The 21,318-nt window shown below is 50.6% G+C and overlaps 1 protein-coding gene across 1 annotated transcript in view; it reads right to left on the minus strand.

Moving 5' to 3' along the window:
- Positions 1 to 21,318, minus strand: part of DNAJC5G (DnaJ heat shock protein family (Hsp40) member C5 gamma) — a 29,922-nt gene that overhangs the window by 3,647 nt on the left and 4,957 nt on the right. The window contains exons 2-5 of the mRNA XM_089659680.1: positions 6,198 to 6,316; positions 5,818 to 6,031; positions 2,975 to 3,125; positions 2,816 to 2,893 (exon numbers count right to left, since the gene is read on the minus strand). Coding sequence (XP_089515806.1) covers positions 2,820 to 2,893; positions 2,975 to 3,125; positions 5,818 to 6,031; positions 6,198 to 6,310 — 552 coding nt within the window. The 5' untranslated portion in view covers positions 6,311 to 6,316 and the 3' untranslated portion in view covers positions 2,816 to 2,819. The remainder of the gene's footprint in view (positions 1 to 2,815; positions 2,894 to 2,974; positions 3,126 to 5,817; positions 6,032 to 6,197; positions 6,317 to 21,318) is intronic.

Raw genomic sequence — 21,318 nt, forward strand, 5'->3', positions numbered from 1 at the left:
ACAACAGGATGGAGAGATGAGAGATGGACAACAGGATGGAGAGATGAGAGATGGACAACAGGATGGAGAGATGGACACCAGGATAGAGAGATGAGAGATGGACACCAGGATGGAGAGATGAGAGATGGACACCAGGATGGAGAGATGAGAGATGGACACCAGGATGGAGAGATGAGAGATGGACAACAGGATGGAGAGATGAGAGATGGACACCAGGATGGAGAGATGAGAGATGGACACCAGGATGGAGAGATGAGAGATGGACACCAGGATGGAGAGATGAGAGATGGACACCAGGATGGAGAGATGAGAGATGGACACCAGGATGGAGAGATGAGAGATGGACACCAGGATGGAGAGATGAGAGATGGACAACAGGATGGAGAGATGAGAGATGGACACCAGGATGGAGAGATGAGAGATGGACACCAGGATGGAGAGATGAGAGATGGACACCAGGATGGAGAGATGAGAGATGGACAACAGGATGGAGAGATGAGAGATGGACACCAGGATGGAGAGATGGACACCAGGATGGAGAGATGAGAGATGGACACCAGGATGGAGAGATGAGAGATGGACAACAGGATGGAGAGATGAGAGATGGACAACAGGATGGAGAGATGAGAGATGGACAACAGGATGGAGAGATGGACAACAGGATGGAGAGATGAGAGATGGACAACAGGATGGAGAGATGAGAGATGGACACCAGGATGGAGAGATGAGAGATGGACAACAGGATGGAGAGATGAGAGATGGACAACAGGATGGAGAGATGAGAGATGGACAACAGGATGGAGAGATGGACAACAGGATGGAGAGATGAGAGATGGACAACAGGATGGAGAGATGAGAGATGGACACCAGGATGGAGAGATGAGAGATGGACACCAGGATGGAGAGATGAGAGATGGACACCAGGATGGAGAGATGAGAGATGGACACCAGGATGGAGAGATGAGAGATGGACACCAGGATGGAGAGATGAGAGATGGACACCAGGATGGAGAGATGAGAGATGGACAACAGGATGGAGAGATGAGAGATGGACACCAGGATGGAGAGATGAGAGATGGACACCAGGATGGAGAGATGAGAGATGGACACCAGGATGGAGAGATGAGAGATGGACAACAGGATGGAGAGATGAGAGATGGACACCAGGATGGAGAGATGAGAGATGGACAACAGGATGGAGAGATGAGAGATGGACATCAGGATGGAGAGATGGACACCAGGATGGAGAGATGAGAGATGGACACCAGGATGGAGAGATGAGAGATGGACAACAGGATGGAGAGATGAGAGATGGACAACAGGATGGAGAGATGAGAGATGGACAACAGGATGGAGAGATGGACAACAGGATGGAGAGATGAGAGATGGACAACAGGATGGAGAGATGAGAGATGGACACCAGGATGGAGAGATGAGAGATGGACACCAGGATGGAGAGATGAGAGATGGACACCAGGATGGAGAGATGAGAGATGGACAACAGGATGGAGAGATGAGAGATGGACAACAGGATGGAGAGATGAGAGATGGACACCAGGATGGAGAGATGAGAGATGGACACCAGGATGGAGAGATGAGAGATGGACACCAGGATGGAGAGATGAGAGATGGACACCAGGATGGAGAGATGAGAGATGGACAACAGGATGGAGAGATGAGAGATGGACAACAGGATGGAGAGATGAGAGATGGACAACAGGATGGAGAGATGAGAGATGGACAACAGGATGGAGAGATGAGAGATGGACAACAGGATGGAGAGATGAGAGATGGACAACAGGATGGAGAGATGAGAGATGGACAACAGGATGGAGAGATGGACAACAGGATGGAGAAATGAGAGATGGACACTGGGAAGGAGAGATGAGAGATGGACACTGGGAAGGAGAGATGAGAGATGGACACTGGGAAGGAGAGATGAGAGATGGACACTGGGAAGGAGAGATGGCCAATGACAAAGAGAAATGAGAGATGGACAGATGAACAACTAGAAGTAGGTTTATATATGTAAAGGGGAGATGAGAGATGAAAAGGATGGGTGGAGAGATGAGAGATGGAAACCAGGAAGAGGTTTTATGGGTGCACACAGGACAGACTGTGTGGACCTACTGGACACAGGAAAACCTACTAAATTTACTGTGACGTGAGTCACTTTGGGTGGGGGGCCCATGGAACACAGCTCACTTTGGAGAGGTGGAGAGACCCCTGACTCAGCTCCACATATCCCTATTATGTGTAAGTCACCCTGTGCCTGTTAGGGGTACAGAGTGATCTGTCCTAATATTGGGTTGGGGGGTTGTTGATTATTTGGAGTTATGTGGTTGCATCCCATTGTTCAATTGTGTGTCTGGCTTGGCAGCAAACTATTATGGGATGTATGTGTTTATGTGTATTAGCTTAGTGGGGGGTGTCTCGGGCAGCCCTCCCCCCTAATGGGACTGTCTGCTGGAGTGAAGTTTGAATACCTGTGTGTCTCTTGTTACTAAATGTAGATTGCCCCGCCCTGTGTCATTATGCAGTGAGGGGGGACTGTCCCCTGAGTGTCTATATCTTGTATCTGTGTTCAAATAAAATAGTCTGCTTTCTGGCTTACTTCAAATCTGTGGTGTCTGTGGTCAGTGTTCGGACAGGGAAGCAGTATTCTAACGGAAGTACTCAGCGCAGGCTGGGGTCGGTTCCGTTACATTTACAATGAACTATAACATACATACTGGCAGTAGGGTGACCTGAAAATGACACAATACTTCTAGCACCATGTAATGGACTGTAATAAGGTATAACATCCATGACTCACAGTATTAGCAGTTCTGCCTCCTTTGCTCGGGATGGACAGCAGCTCCAGGAGATGGCTGTACGTTGATGACCTCCTCTCCTGCAGAGAAAGTGAAGACATTAAACACCAAACAACCAAGACCTCATCCTCCAATACTGGCCACACCAACACCGGACTCACCGCCCTCCGCTCTGATCTGAGCCTCCAGGTCTTCTGGATTCACACACTTATAAGACTCGTCTTCCTCCGGAGGTTTACAGCGGCCACAGCAAAACCCACAACAGCAGCAACAGCAGCAGCAGGTTACCAAAGTGCAGCAAATCACCAGAGTCTGTAAAAGAAAGATCAACACAGTGTGCCCAAACCAGAGTCTGTAAAAGAAAGATCAACACAGTGTGTCCAAACCAGAGTCTGTAAAAGAAAGATCAACACAGTGTGTCCAAACCAGAGTCTGTAAAAGAAAGATCAACACAGTGTGTCCAAACCAGAGTCTGTAAAAGAAAGATCAACACAGTGTGTCCAAACCAGAGTCTGTAAAAGAAAGATCAACACAGTGTGTCCAAACCAGAGTCTGTAAAAGAAAGGTCAACACAGTGGGGTTTATTTACTAAAGCTGGAGAGACCAAAATCAGACTCGCTTCTGCATAGAAACCAATCAGCTTCCAGGTTTCATTGCCAAAGCTTCATTGAACAAGCTGAGGTTAGAAGCTGATTGGTTTCTATGCAGAAGGGAGTCTGATTTTGGACTCTCCAGCTTTAGTAAATAAACCCCAGTGTGTCCAAACCAGAGTCTGTAAAAGAAAGGTCAACACAGCGTGTCCAAACCAGAGTCTGTAAAAGAAAGGTCAACACAGTGTGTCCAAACCAGAGTCTGTAAAAGAAAGATCAACACAGTGTGTCCAAACCAGAGTCTGTAAAAGAAAGATCAACACAGTGTGTCCAAACCAGCAGATAGACCTCCAGAACATTCTATATATATTTCACGCAGGTGTTAAATCTGACCTCCAGCCTTTTCTTCAGTCTTGCAGTTGTACAGGCGCCCCTCTTGTAATGTCTTACACTGATCTCACTGCACACTGTGAGCTTCTCACAATGTGCATTACAACCTGCAGCAAGTCAGAGAGAGCCAGCCTCATTTCCTGACTGCAAGACATCCAATTGCCTGTCCCTGGCTTGCCCCTTTCACTCATTGGATTTTCCATTTTTTTTTCTTCAATTATGGAGGCTTAGCATGACATGTGAGCATAACCTAAGGTGGTCTGCATGCAAACTGCATGTCACACATCAAGGAATTTTGATATTTACTTAACTCCTCCCAGGTGCCAGTCGACTGATTACATCAGAGATGTTGAGAGGAGCACTGGTGCAGGGCACTGTGAAGTTTTTAGGAAGCCATGTACAGCACCCTGCCGGTCCCTCCCACCAGCCATGATCTGCCTGCATTGCTTAGAAAAGCACAAAGACCCAGCGATGATGTCACAAATCTAAAGCAAAGTATGTTATGAAACAAAGTTTTACTTTAAATTTCATTAGCATATTGACGAGTGGGGGGGTGGCAGGCACCATGGAAAGGCAAAATGCAATCCGGCTTTGTGTGATGCAACTGGGGAGGGCTTCTCTTACCTCCTGTCTGTGTATCCTAAATGGGGAGTACTTCCCTTATTTCCTGTCTCTGTGTGTCCCAACTTTGGAGGACTCCCTTACTTTCTATGTGTCCCAATTGAGGGGGTCTTCCCTTATTTCCCCTCTGTGTGTCCCACCTGGCAAGAACTGTCTTTGCTTCTCGTCTCTGTGTCCCAACTGATGACAACTTCCTTTACTTCCTGTCTGTGACCCCTAACTGATGAGGACTTCCCTTACTTTCTCTGTGTTCCAACTGGGAAGGACTTCCCCTACTTCCTGTCTGTGTCCCAACTGATGAGGACTTCCCTTACTTCCTGTCTCCGTGTGTATCAACTGGGAGGGACTTCCCTTACTTCCTGTCTGTGTGTCCTAACTGATGAGGACTTTCCTTACTTTCTGTCTCTGTGTGTCCCAACTGATGAGGACTTCCCTTACTTCCTGTCTCTGTGTGTCCCAACTGATGAGGACTTCCCTTACTTCCTGTCTCTGTGTGTCTTAACTGATGAGGACTTCCCTTACTTCCTGTCTCCGTGTGTATCAACTGGGAAGGACTTCCCTTACTTCCTGTTTGTGTGTCCCAACTGATGAGGACTTCCCTTACTCCCTGTCTGTGTGTGTGCCAATTGGGAAGGACTTCCTTTACTTCCTGTCTGTGTGTGCCCCAACGGATGAGGACTTCTCTTACTTCCGGTCTCTGTGTATCCCAACTGGGAAGGACTTCCCTTACCTTCTGTCTCTACGTGCCCCAAGTGAAGTACAAATACATTTACGTTTTTGGTTGTAACATGATAAAATGTGGAAAATTTCAAGGGGTAGAAATACTTTTTCAAGACACTGTAATCTGCAATATTACCAGGAACAAGTCCCCAATCTCCTGATCTGTAACCAACATGGCCAGGAATAAATCCCCAATCCCCTGATCAGTAACCAACATGGCCAGGAACAAGTCCCCAATCCCCTGATCTGTAACCAACATGGCCAGGAACAAGTCCTTAATCCCCTGATCTGTAACCAACATGGCCAGGAACAAGTCCCCAATCCCCTGATCTGTAATTAACATGGCCAGGAACAAGTCCCCAATCCCCTGATCTGTAACCAACATGGCCAGGAACAAGTCCCCAATCTCCTGAACTGTAACCAACATGGCCAGGAACAAACCCCTAATTTCCTGATCTCTAAAATGGCAAGGACCCCAATCTTCTGATCATTAGGCAACATGACCAGGTACAAGTCCGCAACCACTTGATCCATAACCAAGGTGAACAGGAACATTTCCTCAATTCCCTAATTTCTAACCAACATGACCTGGTCAAGTCCCCAGTTCCAGGAACTTTAACCAAGATGACCAGGAACCCAAACCCCTGATCTCAAACAAACAACTCCCAGGTTCTAGGCCTCACCTTGAACCAGCACTTGGACATGAGGAAGTAGTACTTGACGCTCTCCTCCCCAAACTGCTCAGCCACATAGAGGCCCATGGAGCCATACTCATCGTAAATCTTCCTCTTGTTCTCATCGCTCAGAATTGTGTTGGCGTTGTTGATTTCTTTGAACTTCTCAGATGCCTCTGGGTTATCGGGGTTTTTGTCTGGGTGGTAGCGAAGGGCTAGCTTCCTACAAAGATAGCAAACAGATTTTATTACTGGCGACGATCAATGTGTGACTTAGATCACCCAATCTGATCTCATTTTTCAATGTTCTGACAGCTCTGATGAAAGGTGAGATTGGATTGGCTGCTGCATGTAAATAGCTCCTCTGGGAGGAGGTATCTCAGTATTACCGATACGCTTTCTTTATCTCATCCTGCGAGGCGCCTTTCTCCAGCCCTAACACTTGGTACAACGAGGATCCGGTCCGCGACATCCTCCTCTGAGGTTTGGTGGGATCTGCCATGGTGCCCTGGAAGGAACAAAAGTCAGAACGTCAGACAGGCACATCCAAACATGACTTACCTCCCGAATACTAGCAGGCATAGCTAAATGACGGACTGCAGACTGTGTGTGTGCTGGGTGGGGGGGGGGCTAAGGACAGTACTGTGTGTGTGTTTGACAGTACTGTGGGGGGGCAGCGCTGTGGGTGGTGTGTGAAGAGGGGGGCAGAGGACAGTACTGGGTAAGGGGGGGGGGGGCAGAGGGCAGGACTGTGGGTGGTGTGTGAAGAGGGGGGCAGAGGACAGTACTGGGTAAGGGGGGGGGGCAGAGGGCAGGACTGTGGGTGGTGTGTAAAGAGGGGGGCAGAGGACAGTACTGTGTGTGTGTTTGACAGTACTGTGGGGGGGCAACGCTGTGGGTGGTGTGTGAAGAGGGGGGCAGAGGACAGTACTGGGTAAGGGGGGGGGGGCAGAGGGCAGCACTGTGGGTGGTGTGTGAAGAAGGGGGCAGAGGACAGTACTGGGCAAGGGGGGAGGGGGCAGAGGGCAGTACTGTGGGTGGTGTGTGAAGAGGGGGGCAGAGGACAGTACTGGGTAAGGGGGGGGGGGGCAGAGGGCAGGACTGTGGGTGGTGTGTAAAGAGGGGGGCAGAGGACAGTACTGGGTAAGGGGGGGGGGGGGCAGAGGGCAGGACTGTGGGTGGTGTGTAAAGAGGGGGGCAGAGGACAGTACTGTGTGTGTGTTTGACAGTACTGTGGGGTGGCAGCACTGTGGGTGGTGTGTGAAGAAGGGGGCAGAGGACAGTACTGGGTAAGGGGGGAGGGGGCAGAGGGCAGTACTGTGGGTGGTGTGTGAAGAGGGGGGCAGAGGACAGTACTGGGTAAGGGGGGGGGGGGCAGAGGGCAGGACTGTGGGTGGTGTGTAAAGAGGGGGGCAGAGGACAGTACTGTGTGTGTGTTTGACAGTACTGTGGGGGGGGGGGGGCAGCGCTGTGGGTGGTGTGTGAAGAGGGGGCAGAGGACAGTACTGGGTAAGGGGGGGGGGGCAGAGGGCAGCACTGTGGGTGGTGTGTAAAGAGGGGGGCAGAGGACAGTACTGTGTGTGTGTGGGGGGGGGGGGGGGGGGGGGGAGTGGCACTGTGGGTGGTGTGTGAAGAGGGGGGCAGAGGACAGCACTGCGAAGGGGCGGAGGGCAGCACTTTGGGTGGTGTGTGGAGAGGGGGGCAGAGGACAGTACTGTTGGGGTGGGGGGGGGGGCAGAGGCAATATGGGTGGTGTTAGAGGGCAGCACTGTGGGTAGTGTGTGAAGAGGGGGGCGGAGGACATTACTGTTTTACGGTTGGGGGGGGGGGTGAAGAGGGTAGCAAAGGACATTACTGTGGGGGGGGGGGGGGGGGGCGGGCAGAGGCACTGTGGGTGGTGTGTGAAGAGGGGGGCGGAGGACATTACTGTTTTACTGTTGGGGGGGGATGAAGAGGGTAGCAAACGACATTACTGTGGGGGGGGGGCAGAGGCACTCTGGGTGGTGTGTGAAGAGGGGGGCAGCAGACAGCGCTGTGGGGGAAGGGGGGCTGGCATAGGGCAGCACTGTGGGTGGTGTGAGAAGAGGGGAGCAGAGGACAGTACTGTGGGGGGTGGGTAGAAGGCAGCACTGTGGGAGGTATGTGAAGAGGGGGGCAGGGAACATTACTGTGGTGGGGGGATATGAAGTTATTTGGTTTTCTATGAAGGTTTCTCCCGGGATAACACAGCAGGACAGGACACAGACACCAGTGCAATCTGAGAGTGAGGGATCCGGGAGGTTTTTCCTAGTACATAATGCTGCGCTCCCCCGGCTCACTGCTCCCCTGGCTCACTGCTCCCCTGCCTCAATGCTGCCCTGGCTCACTGCTCCCTTGGCTCACTGCTCCCCTGCCTCAATGCTGCCCCGGCTCACTGCTCCCTTGGCTCAATGCTCCCCCGGCTCACTGCTCCCCTGCCTCAATGCTGCCCTGGCTCACTGCTCCCCTGGCTCACTGCTCCCCCGGCTCACTGCTCCCCCGGCTCACTGCTCCCCCGGCTCACTGCTCCCCTGCCTCAATGCTCCCCTGGCTCACTGCTCCCCTGCCTCAATGCTGCCCTGGCTCACTGCTCCCCTGCCTCAATGCTGCCCTGGCTCACTGCTCCCCTGCCTCAATGCTGCCCTGGCTCACTGCTCCCCTGCCTCACTGCTCCCCCGGCTCAATGTGCAGTGACGAGCTTTCTTTCAGGACAAAGTCGATGTAACGTGTTGTCAGCTGGAGATTCCTATCCTTGCACGTTGCCTCGCACGCTCCCAGGTCGTGGCTGGAGGGTTCCAGCAATGTTTGCATATCATTTTCCTGCGGTGACACGCATACTGCTGAAACTACTGCTCTCCTCACCACGTGACAACCAGAGGTGTCTGCAGATGGATTTTAGGTGGAGTATAGACATGTCTAGCCACCAGCTGATAACAGCGCCCTTGATGATATCAGTGCAGCCCCATGGAAGTGGGTACAGCGGACAGGAAGGGTGACAACATTGCCCTAGAGCATGGCTTGAAAAATTAGCTTTGAATCTAGGAGCCAGCTAAAAAAGTTAGTAGCCAGTTTTTTTTGTCTTTTTTTTAACTAACAAAGCTTTATTTTCAATGGAAAAAAAAAACCCTCTCTCTTCCGTAGCCCTGATGTGTATGTTTACAGATGCATGACAAAGGTTTACACACGCAGCATACACGGAGGTGCGGGTATGTGAAGAAGAAGAAAACATTTTCTAGCTCTGCTGAGGGTAAGTAGCAGAGATAAATATTTTTGTTGTTTTTAGATGTTAAAAAACTTGCCTACAGGGCACTTTCACCCCCTTCGTGCCCAGGGCCAATTTTCAGCGCGGTCGCACTTTGAATGACAGTTTCGCGGTCATGCTACGCAGTACAAAAATGACATTTTTATCATTCTTTTGAGACAGATAGAGCTTTATTTTGCTGGTATTTAATTACCACTGGAACTAAACAAAAAAAGACCGAAAATTGTGAAAACATAAATGTCTGTCGGAAAATTTTGCAAATAAGTAATTTTTTCTTCCTCACTGAAGTGAACTGATGAACTGCACTAATGGGCTCCGATAGGCCGCACTGATGAACTGCACTAATTGGCTCCGATAGGCCGCACTGATGAACTGCACTAATGGGCTCCGATAGGCTGCACTGATGAACTGCACTAATGGGCTCCGATAGGCTGCACTGATGAACTGCACTAATGGGCTCCGATAGGCTGCACTGATGAACTGCACTAATGGGCTCCGATAGGCTGCACTGAGGAACTGCACTAATTGGCTCTGATAGGCCGCACTGATGAACTGCACTAATTGGCTCCGATAGGCTGCACTGAGGAACTGCACTAATGGGCTCTGATAGGCTGCACTGATGAACTTAACAAACGGGCTCTGATAGGCTGCACTGATGAACTGCACTAATGGGCTCCGATAGGCTGCACTGATGAACTTAACAAACGGGCTCTGATAGGCTGCACTGATGAACTTAACAAACGGGCTCCGATAGGCTGCACTGATGAACTGCACTAATGGGCTCTGATAGGCTGCACTGATGAACCGCACTAATGGGCTCCGATAGGCTGCACTGATGAACTGCACTAATGGGCTCTGATAGGCCGCACTGATGAACTGCACTAATGGGCTCCGATAGGCTGCACTGATGAACTTAACAAACGGGCTCTGATAGGCTGCACTGATGAACTGCACTAATGGGCTCCGATAGGCTGCACTGATGAACTGCACTAATGGGCTCCGATAGGCTGCACTGATGAACTGCACTAATGGGCTCCGATAGGCTGCACTGATGAACTGCACTAATGGGCTCCGATAGGCTGCACTGAGGAACTGCACTAATTGGCTCTGATAGGCCGCACTGATGAACTGCACTAATTGGCTCCGATAGGCTGCACTGAGGAACTGCACTAATGGGCTCTGATAGGCTGCACTGATGAACTGCACTAATGGGCTCTGATAGGCTGCACTGATGAACTTAACAAACGGGCTCTGATAGGCTGCACTGATGAACTGCACTAATGGGCTCCGATAGGCTGCACTGATGAACTTAACAAACGGGCTCTGATAGGCTGCACTGATGAACTTAACAAACGGGCTCTGATAGGCTGCACTGATGAACTTAACAAACGGGCTCCGATAGGCTGCACTGATGAACTGCACTAATGGGCTCTGATAGGCTGCACTGATGAACCGCACTAATGGGCTCCGATAGGCTGCACTGATGAACTGCACTAATGGGCTCTGATAGGCCGCACTGATGAACTGCACTAATGGGCTCCGATAGGCTGCACTGATGAACTGCACTAATGGGCTCCGATAGGCTGCACTGATGAACTGCACTAATGGGCTCCGATAGGCTGCACTGATGAACTTAACAAACGGGCTCTGATAGGCTGCACTGATGAACTTAACAAACGGGCTCTGATAGGCTGCACTGATGAACTTAACAAACGGGCTCCGATAGGCTGCACTGATGAACTGCACTAATGGGCTCTGATAGGCTGCACTGATGAACTGCACTAATTGGCTCTGATAGGCCGCACTGATGAACTGCACTAATTGGCTCCGATAGGCTGCACTGAGGAACTGCACTAATGGGCTCTGATAGGCTGCACTGATGAACTTAACAAACGGGCTCTGATAGGCTGCACTGATGAACTGCACTAATGGGCTCCGATAGGCTGCACTGAGGAACTGCACTAATGGTCTCCGATAGGCTGCAATCAGGAACTGCACTAATGGTCTCCGATAGGCTGCACTGATGAACTGCACTGAAGATCAGTGCCCTGATTATCAGTGAAAATATGTCTGTCAGAAATGCTGGTTACCGGCAAGTCTGTTTACAATGTGATTAGCTGTGATTGGACACAGCTGATCACATGGTAAAGGGCCACTGTGATTGGCCCCTTACCTCGATCACAGAGTGCACCCGATGCATGCCCCTGGAGTATGCAGGGGGGGCCAGGGTTCTGGGAAGAAGTCAATAGATGCCCTCCCAGACCTATCCGACTGCACTGTAGCCATCATTCAGCTATAGAGTTGTCAGCAACTGGTTACGCCTGGGCTGGCAAAGGCCCAGGGATCAGGACACAATTTCTAGCCTCCATGGCGACTTGGTGCCTGGGATTTGTGGGGCCCTGCCTTAAAGTGAATAGTGATGCTACAGCGTTGTCATCCTGTTGAAGGAAGTAGAAGAACAGTCTTGCTGGCAGGATCAACATTTACTCTCGGTACATTGCTGATGAACTGAGCCAAAACGTATGGAGAACCATTGCATACGTTTGCAGCCTGTATTGTATATCTTTTTGCAGTGTGCGCATAGTTAACCTCTAAATAAAAAAAAAGCATATAGAAAATGTTGAGGCCTCAACAGCCACACATCAAATGGGACCCTAGGGTTCCTCCAGAGGTTGCTAGGGGTTCCTTGATTAGTGAATAATTTCTGACACTCAGATAAGTAACCAATGACAACAATGAACTTTTTAGGTGTCTGTAAGGGGGACATTTTTCCCACTGACCACCATTGTGAGAGACATTCTTCCTACTGACCACCATTCTGAGGGACATTCTTCTTGCTGACCACCAATGTAAGGAACATTCTTTCCACTGACCACCACTGTGAGGGACATTCTTCTCACTGACCACCAATGAAAGGACATTCTTCTCACTGACCACCAATGTAAAGGACATTCTTCTCACTGACCACCAATGTAAGGAACATTCTTCTCACTGACCACCAATGGAAGGAACATTCTTCTCACTGACCACCAATGTAATGGACAGTCTTCCCACTGACCACCAATGTAATGTACAGTCTTCCCACTGACCACCAATGGAAGGACAGTCTTCCCACTGACCACCAATGGAAGGACAGTCTTCCCACTGACCACCAATGGAAGGACAGTCTTCCCACTGACCACCAATGGAAGGACAGTCTTCCCACTGACCACCAATGGAAGGACAGTCTTCTCACTGACCACCAATGTAATGGACAGTCTTCTCACTGACCACCAATGTAATGGACAGTCTTCCCACTGACCACCAATGGAAGGACAGTCTTCCCACTGACCACCAATGGAAGGACAGTCTTCCCACTGACCACCAATGGAAGGACAGTCTTCCCACTGACCACCAATGGAAGGACAGTCTTCCCACTGACCACCAATGGAAGGACAGTCTTCTCACTGACCACCAATGTAATGGACAGTCTTCCCACTGACCACCAATGTAATGTACAGTCTTCCCACTGACCACCAATGGAAGGACAGTCTTCCCACTGACCACCAATGGAAGGACATTCTTCCCACTGACCACCAATGGAAGGACAGTCTTCCCACTGACCACCAATGTAAGGACATTCTTCCCACTGATCACCAATATAAGGGACATTCTTCCCACTGACCACCAATATAAGGGACATTCTTCCCACTGACCACCAATGTAAGGACATTCTTCCCACTGACTACCAATGTAAGGACATTCTTCCCACTGACCACCAATGTAAGGGGCATTCTTCCCACTGACCACCAATGTAAGGACATTCTTCCCACTGACTACCAATGTAAGGGGCATTCTTCCCACTGACCACCAATGTGAGGGATATCTTCTCACTGTCCACCAATGTAAGGGTCATGTATTCAGGTGCAGGGGCTAGTGATGAGCTCCAATGCCTCATTACTGAAAATAATCAGTAGGTATAAAACGATTGAACATTTTGGAGGGCTGAAAGTTTATTACTTGCAGCTGGATGGACTCTATAGGTCAATGTGAAATTAGAGCTCAGCTAAACTACAAGAGCGCATTTACCAGCGAATACCTTTGGATGAGAGTGAAGTGATAAACACCCTTCTGCCCCGTGCTGCGTGCTCAGGATTCAATCGCTCTGAGCAAGTAAACATAACAAAGTCCATTTTTACGTATGGAGAAAAAGTACCATTCGGCACCATATACTATTATTAGGAGAGCCATTTCCTTGTTGGGCTTTGCTATATGTCTCTGGAAGGAAGCTGAACTCGGGGCAAAGGGCTTCTAGGGAATTTACAATGTAAGTTATCTATTACTCATAGATAACGAGGTATCATTACAATAAGGAGGAAGAGGACTTCACCCAGCTCAGAGATCAGCACAGGCACTAGCTGGTAGTAATCACAACCATCCCTGAACAGAAGGTGGAGGCCTTCAAAAAAAAACAAAAAAAAAAAAAAACATCTGTCTTCCACATATAATTCCATTTTAACATGTCTACCCTGACAATCTGACTCCTTCAGCCATATTAACCAAAGAAATAAGACCTATGCAGATTTCCCAACACCAAGGATGGGATCATGTAACCATAAACAGGATGGTTCTACAACCTTCCTACCTCCCAACCGGTTCTTGGATCAGTCAACATCCACACATCCCACGGTGGTTGGATGAAGGTGTTGGTGCTCCCTGTGTGGATATAAATGGAGGGAGTATCTTCCAGATACTCATTAGACCTTACGAAGTGGCTTGGGGAAGTTACGGAACATCATCACCATCACAGAACAAGTCCAGCTGACACACTAGATACACGAGAACCTTCAAAGACACTACTTGCTCCAGGAATATACGGCAACTAATGTCTGTGGCCCTGTTAGATGGTTTTCTGGAGGAGAAGCTTCAGAGATCGTGTGGATCTCCAAATAATTCTTCTGGTTTTTCATTCATGGCAACCATTGAGGGAAAAAAATCTTGAGGAACCCCAGTCTAAAATGGGGTCACCTATCTCATCAGGGTCCTCACTCAACCCATCCCACCCCCTCACTTTAATGTCACAGCCCTCAGAGTTCCCAGACCCCAGTTTTTTTTCACATCAGAGTCCTTTGTCCACCCTCTCTTCCACATTAAAACCTCTCTCCAGATTAAGTTCCCCTCTCCACTTTCACATAATAGTTCTCAGTCCCCCCCCTTCACATTAGAGTCCTCCACTCCCAGCCACTTTTTCATCAGAGTCCTGAATCCCCCCCATCAGAGTCCTCAATCCCCAACCTTTGGGGAAAAAAATCTTGAGGAACCCAGTCTAAAATGGGGTCACCTATCTCATCAGGGTCCTCACTCAACCCATCCCACCCCCTCACTTTAATGTCACAGCCCTCAGAGTTCCCAGACCCCAGTTTTTTTTTACATCAGAGTCCTTTGTCCACCCTCTCTTCCACATTAAAACCTCTCTCCAGATTAAGTTCCCCTCTCCACTTTCACATAATAGTTCTCAGTCCCCCCCCTTCACATTAGAGTCCTCCACTTCCAGCCACTTTTTCATCAGAGTCCTGAATCCCCCCCCATCAGAGTCCTCAATCCCCAACCTTTGAGGAAAAAAATCTTGAGGAACCCCACTCTAAAATGGGGTCACTTATCTCATCAGGGTCCACACTCAACCCACCCTCTCACTTTAATGTCACAGCCCTCAGAGTTCCCAGTCTCCAGTTTTTTTCCTTGTCCACCCTCGCTTTCAGATTAAGTTCCCCTCTCCACTTTCACATCAGAGTCCTCAGTCTCCCCCTTCTTTTCACATCAGAGTCCTGAATTCCTCCCCCCTTATTTTCAAATCACAGTCCTCAATCCCACCCCCTTCTTTTTCACTTCAGAGTCCTCAACTCCCCCCACCCTTCACAACAGAGTCCTCAGTCTCCCCCATGCTCTCCTTTCACATCAGAGTCCTCAACCTCGGTCCCCTCCCAAACACACACACGTCCCTACTTCATTCAGTCGTCAGTCCTCCACTTTCACATCAGAGTCCTCAGACCACTCCTTTCATATCAGTCTTCAGTCCACCCATCCTCCCCTCTGTCACATGAGAGCCATCCGTTCCTTCCCTTCACATCAGAGTCCAAAGTACACACGCACACTTCCTTTTTTTTACAAAATAATCCTACCTCTGAATCTTCACTACAGCATGGCAGTTGGTGGGAGGTGGAGCAGGATAAACAGAACCTCCGTTGCCTCCTGAATGCTGGTTCTGTCAGGAATGTTGCCCATCCTGGATTAGCATCATTCACTTCCATGGTGATGGCCAGCCAACCAACCTGCACCCTGGACATGCCCGACGCTTATCTGCTGCCCACAAATTGAGGCCATTTCATTGGTGTGTCAACAGTAGGTAAAAGTGGGGCAAACAAACCAAAGAGGACACCTCACTGGCCCGGTTGGGAATGAAGTGTCCTCATTGGTTTGTGGGCAGCAGGTAAGGATAGGAGTAGAGTTCAAAGTCACAGACACAAAGGACGAAATTCTGGAGCCTACCAAAGGTACACCTCATTGGGCGAGTGTGGGGGAGGGGGAATTTCTCTGGTGGGTATGAGACTAATCATAAAGAACCTTAAATCAGCCCCCACTTCACATTTGGGACAAAGGCAGCAACAGAAAACAAAGAAAACTACTTCTAGTGAAAGGTTTAGAACCTCCCGCCTGGATTCGTTGACTGAGGGGAGATTTGCCCTCACTTCCTGTACAGGTGAAGCAAAACAGGAAGAGAAGTAAATCTTCTCTTAGGGGATAAAGCCATGAAACATATTTACTGAGCCCAACATCAAACCTATAGTTCTGACTGAAGATTTCCAAAAAGTAAACCTAGCATCTGAAAGAAGGGGAATAATTCTGACCTGGCCCACTGTTGGTGACTCCCAAGATCAAGCCGGCCAAGAATTTTCTGCATTAGACACTTCTGGGTGTGTCAGATGGCTGTGTCACCCACTGTGTCTTCACTCCAGCCATTATGTCACCGAGGAAAACTAGTGATGTCATAGGGAGTCACAGAGGCCTGTGCGAGGAACAGAGGCAACAAACAAACCTGGAAGAAATGGATACAGAGGATTGTTGGCTGGATTGTCTCTAACGGGGAGTGAAGATGGGAGTCACCGGCAGTGACCAGACAATGGTCAAGAAAAAGCGTCTCACCATATCCTAAAACACCCATGCCGAATCTGGTCTGCCAGGCTTTCTCATGTAACCTTTGCACCCAGTGTTGCAGCCAAAAGATGGCAGAACTCGCACCCCTGAACTCTGCAAGCAGCGCGCCTGAACTCCGCGCTCTCTACGCAGCGCGCGCCTGAACTCCGCGCTCTCTACGCAGCGCGCGCCTGAACTCCGCGCTCTCTACGCAGCGCGCGCCTGAACTCCGCGCTCTCTACGCAGCGCGCGCCTGAACTCCGCGCTCTCTACGCAGCGCGCGCCTGAACTCCGCCCTCTCTACGCAGCGCGCGCCTGAACTCCGCCCTCTCTACGCAGCGCGCGCCTGAACTCCGCCCTCTCTACGCAGCGCGCGCCTGAACTCCGCCCTCTCTCTGCAGGGCACGCCTGAACTCTGCAATCTCTCTGCAGGGCACGCCTGAACTCTGCAATCTCTCTGCAGGGCACGCCTGAACTCTGCAATCTCTCTGCAGGGCACGCCTGAACTCCGCCCTCTCTCTGCAGGGCACGCCTGAACTCTGCAATCTCTCTGCAGGGCACGCCTGAACTCTGCCCTCTCTCTGCAGGGCACGCCTGAACTCTGCAATCTCTCTGCAGGGCACGCCTGAACTCTGCACTCTCTCTGCACGTAGCGCACCCCTAAACCCCACACTCTATATGTAGCACACTCCTGAACTCTGCACGTAGCGCACCCCTAAACCCCGCACTCTATATGTAGCGCACCACTGAACTCTACACTCTGTACGTAGCACACTCCTGAACTTTGCACTCTGTACGTAGCACACTCCTGAACTCTGCACTCTGTACGTAGCACACTCCTGAACTCTGCACTCTGTACATAGCGCACCCCTAAACCCCACATTCTATATGTAGCACACTCCTGAACTCTGCACGTAGTGCACCCCTAAACCCCGCACTCTATATGTAGCACACTCCTGAACTCTGCACGTAGTGCACCCCTAAACCCCGCACTCTATATGTAGCACACTCCTGAACTCTGCACTCTTTACGTAGGACACCCCTAAACCCTGCACTCTGTACGTAGCACACTCCTGATCTCTGTATGTAGCATAATCCTGAACACTCCTGATGTGGCTGAAGATCCTTGTTGAGGACATTTCCTGTTATAGGGTGACAACATTCTGTCCCTGTCTACCAATTCCCCTCCTAGGTTGACACCCTGTCACATGGGACAAATGAAACTTTCAAAGAAGCATCACCATCAGGAAGCTGAGAAATGCCGTGCAGCCATCTCATATAGACAGGTCAACAAAACGTGGATGCACGAATCCCAACACATAAAGAATACCCACCAGCAGCCTGACATGAAGAGGTCACCACTCGGATAATGAACACTGATGAGTTAGTTCTAGCTGTCAGGTGTTGTCACCTCATTGGGGGGGACGCTTGTTATTGATTGAGGTGATGAATCCTCAGCTGGTCACTCTGGGGGAGCTGGGCTGTTACCTGCCATCTGTCCTGAGATGAAAGCCGTCTGGCAGATAAAGGCGGCTGTAATCTGCCACACAGGAGGAAGCGCCCTCTGAACTCGGCCTACACTAATCTGATTATCTGATAAATAACACCACACAAAGTACACAGCACTGTGCACCCTGAATGACCCCCACACTTTCCTTCCCAAAGACAGACCTGCCCATATGTGGGCACAATGAATGACCCCCACACCATCCTTCCTGGAGGCAGACCTACCCATCCGTGGGCACCATGAATGCTCCCCGCACAGTCCTTCATGCAGACCTACACGTACATGGGAACCATGAATGATCACCACACTATCCTTTCTAGAGACAGACCTTGTCCATGGGCACTCTCAATAACCCCCCACACTGTCCTTATCAGAGACAGACCTACCTGTCCTTGGGCACCATGAATGACCCCCACATTGTCCTTCTCAGAGACAGATCTACCAGTCTGTGGACACCATGAATGACCACCTTACCGTCCTACTCGGAGACAGACCTACCCGTCCGTGGACACCATGAATCACCCCCACAACATCCTTCCTGGTGACAGAACTACCCATCCGTGAACACTATGAATGAGCACCACATTGTCCTTCTCGGAGTCTGTGGATACCATGAATGACCACCTAACCGTCCTTCTCAGAGACAGACCTACCCATCCGTGGACACCATGAATCACCCCCACAACATCCTTCCTGGTGACAGAACTACCCATCCGTGAACACCATGAATGAGTACCACACTGTCCTTCCCGGAGACAGACCTACCCATTAAAGGGCACCATAAACTATGCCCACTCCATCCTTTGTGGAGACAGACCTACCAGTCCATGGACACCATGAATGACCCCCTCACTGTTCTTCCTGGAGGTAGTCTTACCTGTCCATGGACACCATGAATGATCCCCACACAGTCCTTACCAGGGACAGACCTACCTGTCCTTGGGCACCATGAATGACCCCCACACTGTCCTTCTCGGAGACAGATCTACCAGTCTGTGGACACCATGAATAACCACCTTACCGTCCTTCTCGGAGACAGACCTACCCATCCATGGACACCATGAATCACCCCCACAACATCCTTCCTGAGTCCGTGGACACCGTGAATGACCCCCACAACATCCTTCCTGGTGACAGAACTACCCATCCATGAACACCATGAATGAGCACCACACTGTCCTTCCCGGACACAGACCTACCCGTTAAAGGGCACCATAAACGATACCCACTCCATCCTTTCTGGAGACAGACCTACCAGTCCATGGGCACCATGACTTACCCCCTCACTGTTCTTCCTGGAGGTAGTCTTACCTGTCCATGGACAACATGAATGATCCCCACACAGTCCTTCCCAGGGACAGACCTACCCATCCGTGGACACCATGAATGACCCCCACAACATCTTTCCTGAAGGTAGACCTACCTGTTCATGGGCACCATGAACGACCCCCACACCTTTCTTTCCAGAGACAGACCTACCAGTCCATGGGCACTATGAATGACCCCCTCACTGTCCTTCCTGGAGGTAGACCTACCTGTCCATGGGCACCATGAATGATCCCCACACTGTCCTTCCTGGAGACAGACCTACCCATCTATGGACACCATGAATGACCCCCACACCATCCTTCTCGGTACAGACCTACCTGTCCGTGGAGACCATGAATGATCCCCACACTGTCCTTACCCGAGACAGACCTACCGATCCATGGGTACCATAAATGACCCCCCCACCACATCCTTCCTGTTACAAACCTATCTGTTCATGGGCACCATAAATGACCACCACACTGTCCTTCCCTGGGACAGACCTACCAGTCTCAAATATTCTGAGCTCTGTCCATTGTTATGAAGGCACACGGTCCGTGAACTACTAATAGGGTGCTGGACTGATCTGCTCCTGAATTCTGTTTTCAGTTGCTCATGTCCAATTTTCTCCTAGTGTTGCCCCACCAAACCAAACAGCAATAGGAAATATCAATTAAAGAGAACCTGTTATGAGGTGTTCAATATGTATCTCAATCACTTTGGCTAAAAAAACAGATCTGGGTAATGGGAGGCCTACACCTTAACCACACCCCAGCCACCAATCTCCTACAACTCAACCACCTACCTCCTGCACCCCAACCCCCTACTTTCTCCACCTCAACCACCTACTTCCTACACCCCAACCCCCTACTTCCTCCACGTCAACCACGTACCTCCTGCACCCCAACTCCCTCCACCTCAACCTCCTACTTCGTCCACCTCAACCACCTACCTCCTCCACCCCAACCTCCTTCTTCCTCCACCTCAACCAGCTACTTCCTACATCCCAACCCCCTACTTCCTCCACCTCAATCACCTACCTCCTACACCCCAACCTCTTACACCCCAGCACCCTACTTTCTCCACCCTAACCCCCTACTTCCTATACCCCAGCCTCCTTCTTCCTCCACCTCAACCACCTTCCTCCTATACCACAACCACCTACCTCCTACACCTCAACCCCCTACCTCCTCCACCTCAACCCCCTACCTCCTACACCCAAACCTCCTTCCTCTACCACAACCCCCTACCTCCTACACCCAAACCTCCTTCCTCTACCTCATCCCCCTGCCTCCTACACCCAAACCTCCTTCCTCTATCTCAACCAGCTACCTCCTACATCCCAACCCCCTACTTCCTCCACCTCAATCACCTACCTCCTACACCCCAACCTCTTACACCGCAGCACCCTACTTTCTCCACCCTAACCCCCTACTTCCTATACCCCAGCCTCCTTCCTCCACCTCAACCACCTTCCTCCTATACCACAACCACCTACCTCCTACACCTCAACCCCCTACCTCCTCCACCTCAACCCCCTACCTCCTACACCCAAACCTCCTTCCTCTACCTCATACCCCTACCTCCTACACCCAAACCACCTTCCTCTACCTCATCCCCCTGCCTCCTACACCCAAACCTCCTTCCTCTATCTCAACCAGCTACCTCCTACATCCCAACCTCCTACTTCCTCCACCTCAATCACCTACCTCCTACACCCCTACTTCCTCCACCTCAATCACCTACCTCCTACACCCTAACCCCCTATGTCCTCCACCTCAACTCCCTATTTCCTCCACCCCAACCCCCTACCTCTTACACCCCAACCCCCTACCTCTTACACCTCAACCACTTACCTCCTACACCCCACCCCTCAACTCCTACAGCCCAACCCCCTACTTCCTTCACCTACCTCCTCCACCACAATCCCCTACTTTCTCCACCTCAACCACCTACCTCATACACTCCAACCCCCTACATCCTTCACCCCAACCTTCTTCTTCCTCCACCTCCACCACCTACCTCCTACACCCCAACCCCCTTCTTCCTCCACCACCTACCTCCTACACCCCAGCCCCCTTCCTCCACCACCTACCTCCTAAAACCCAGCCCCCTTCCTCCACCACCTACCTCCTACACTTCAGCCCCCTTCCTCCACCACCTACCTCCTACACACCAACCCCCTTCTTCCTCCATCACCTACCACCCTACAACCCAACCCCCTACTTCCTACACCTCAACCACC

This window comes from Staurois parvus, unplaced genomic scaffold (genome assembly GCF_062004578.1).
Source record: "Staurois parvus isolate SC_StPar_1 unplaced genomic scaffold, SC_StPar_1.0 ptg001181l, whole genome shotgun sequence".
NCBI classification, from domain to species: domain Eukaryota; kingdom Metazoa; phylum Chordata; class Amphibia; order Anura; family Ranidae; genus Staurois; species Staurois parvus.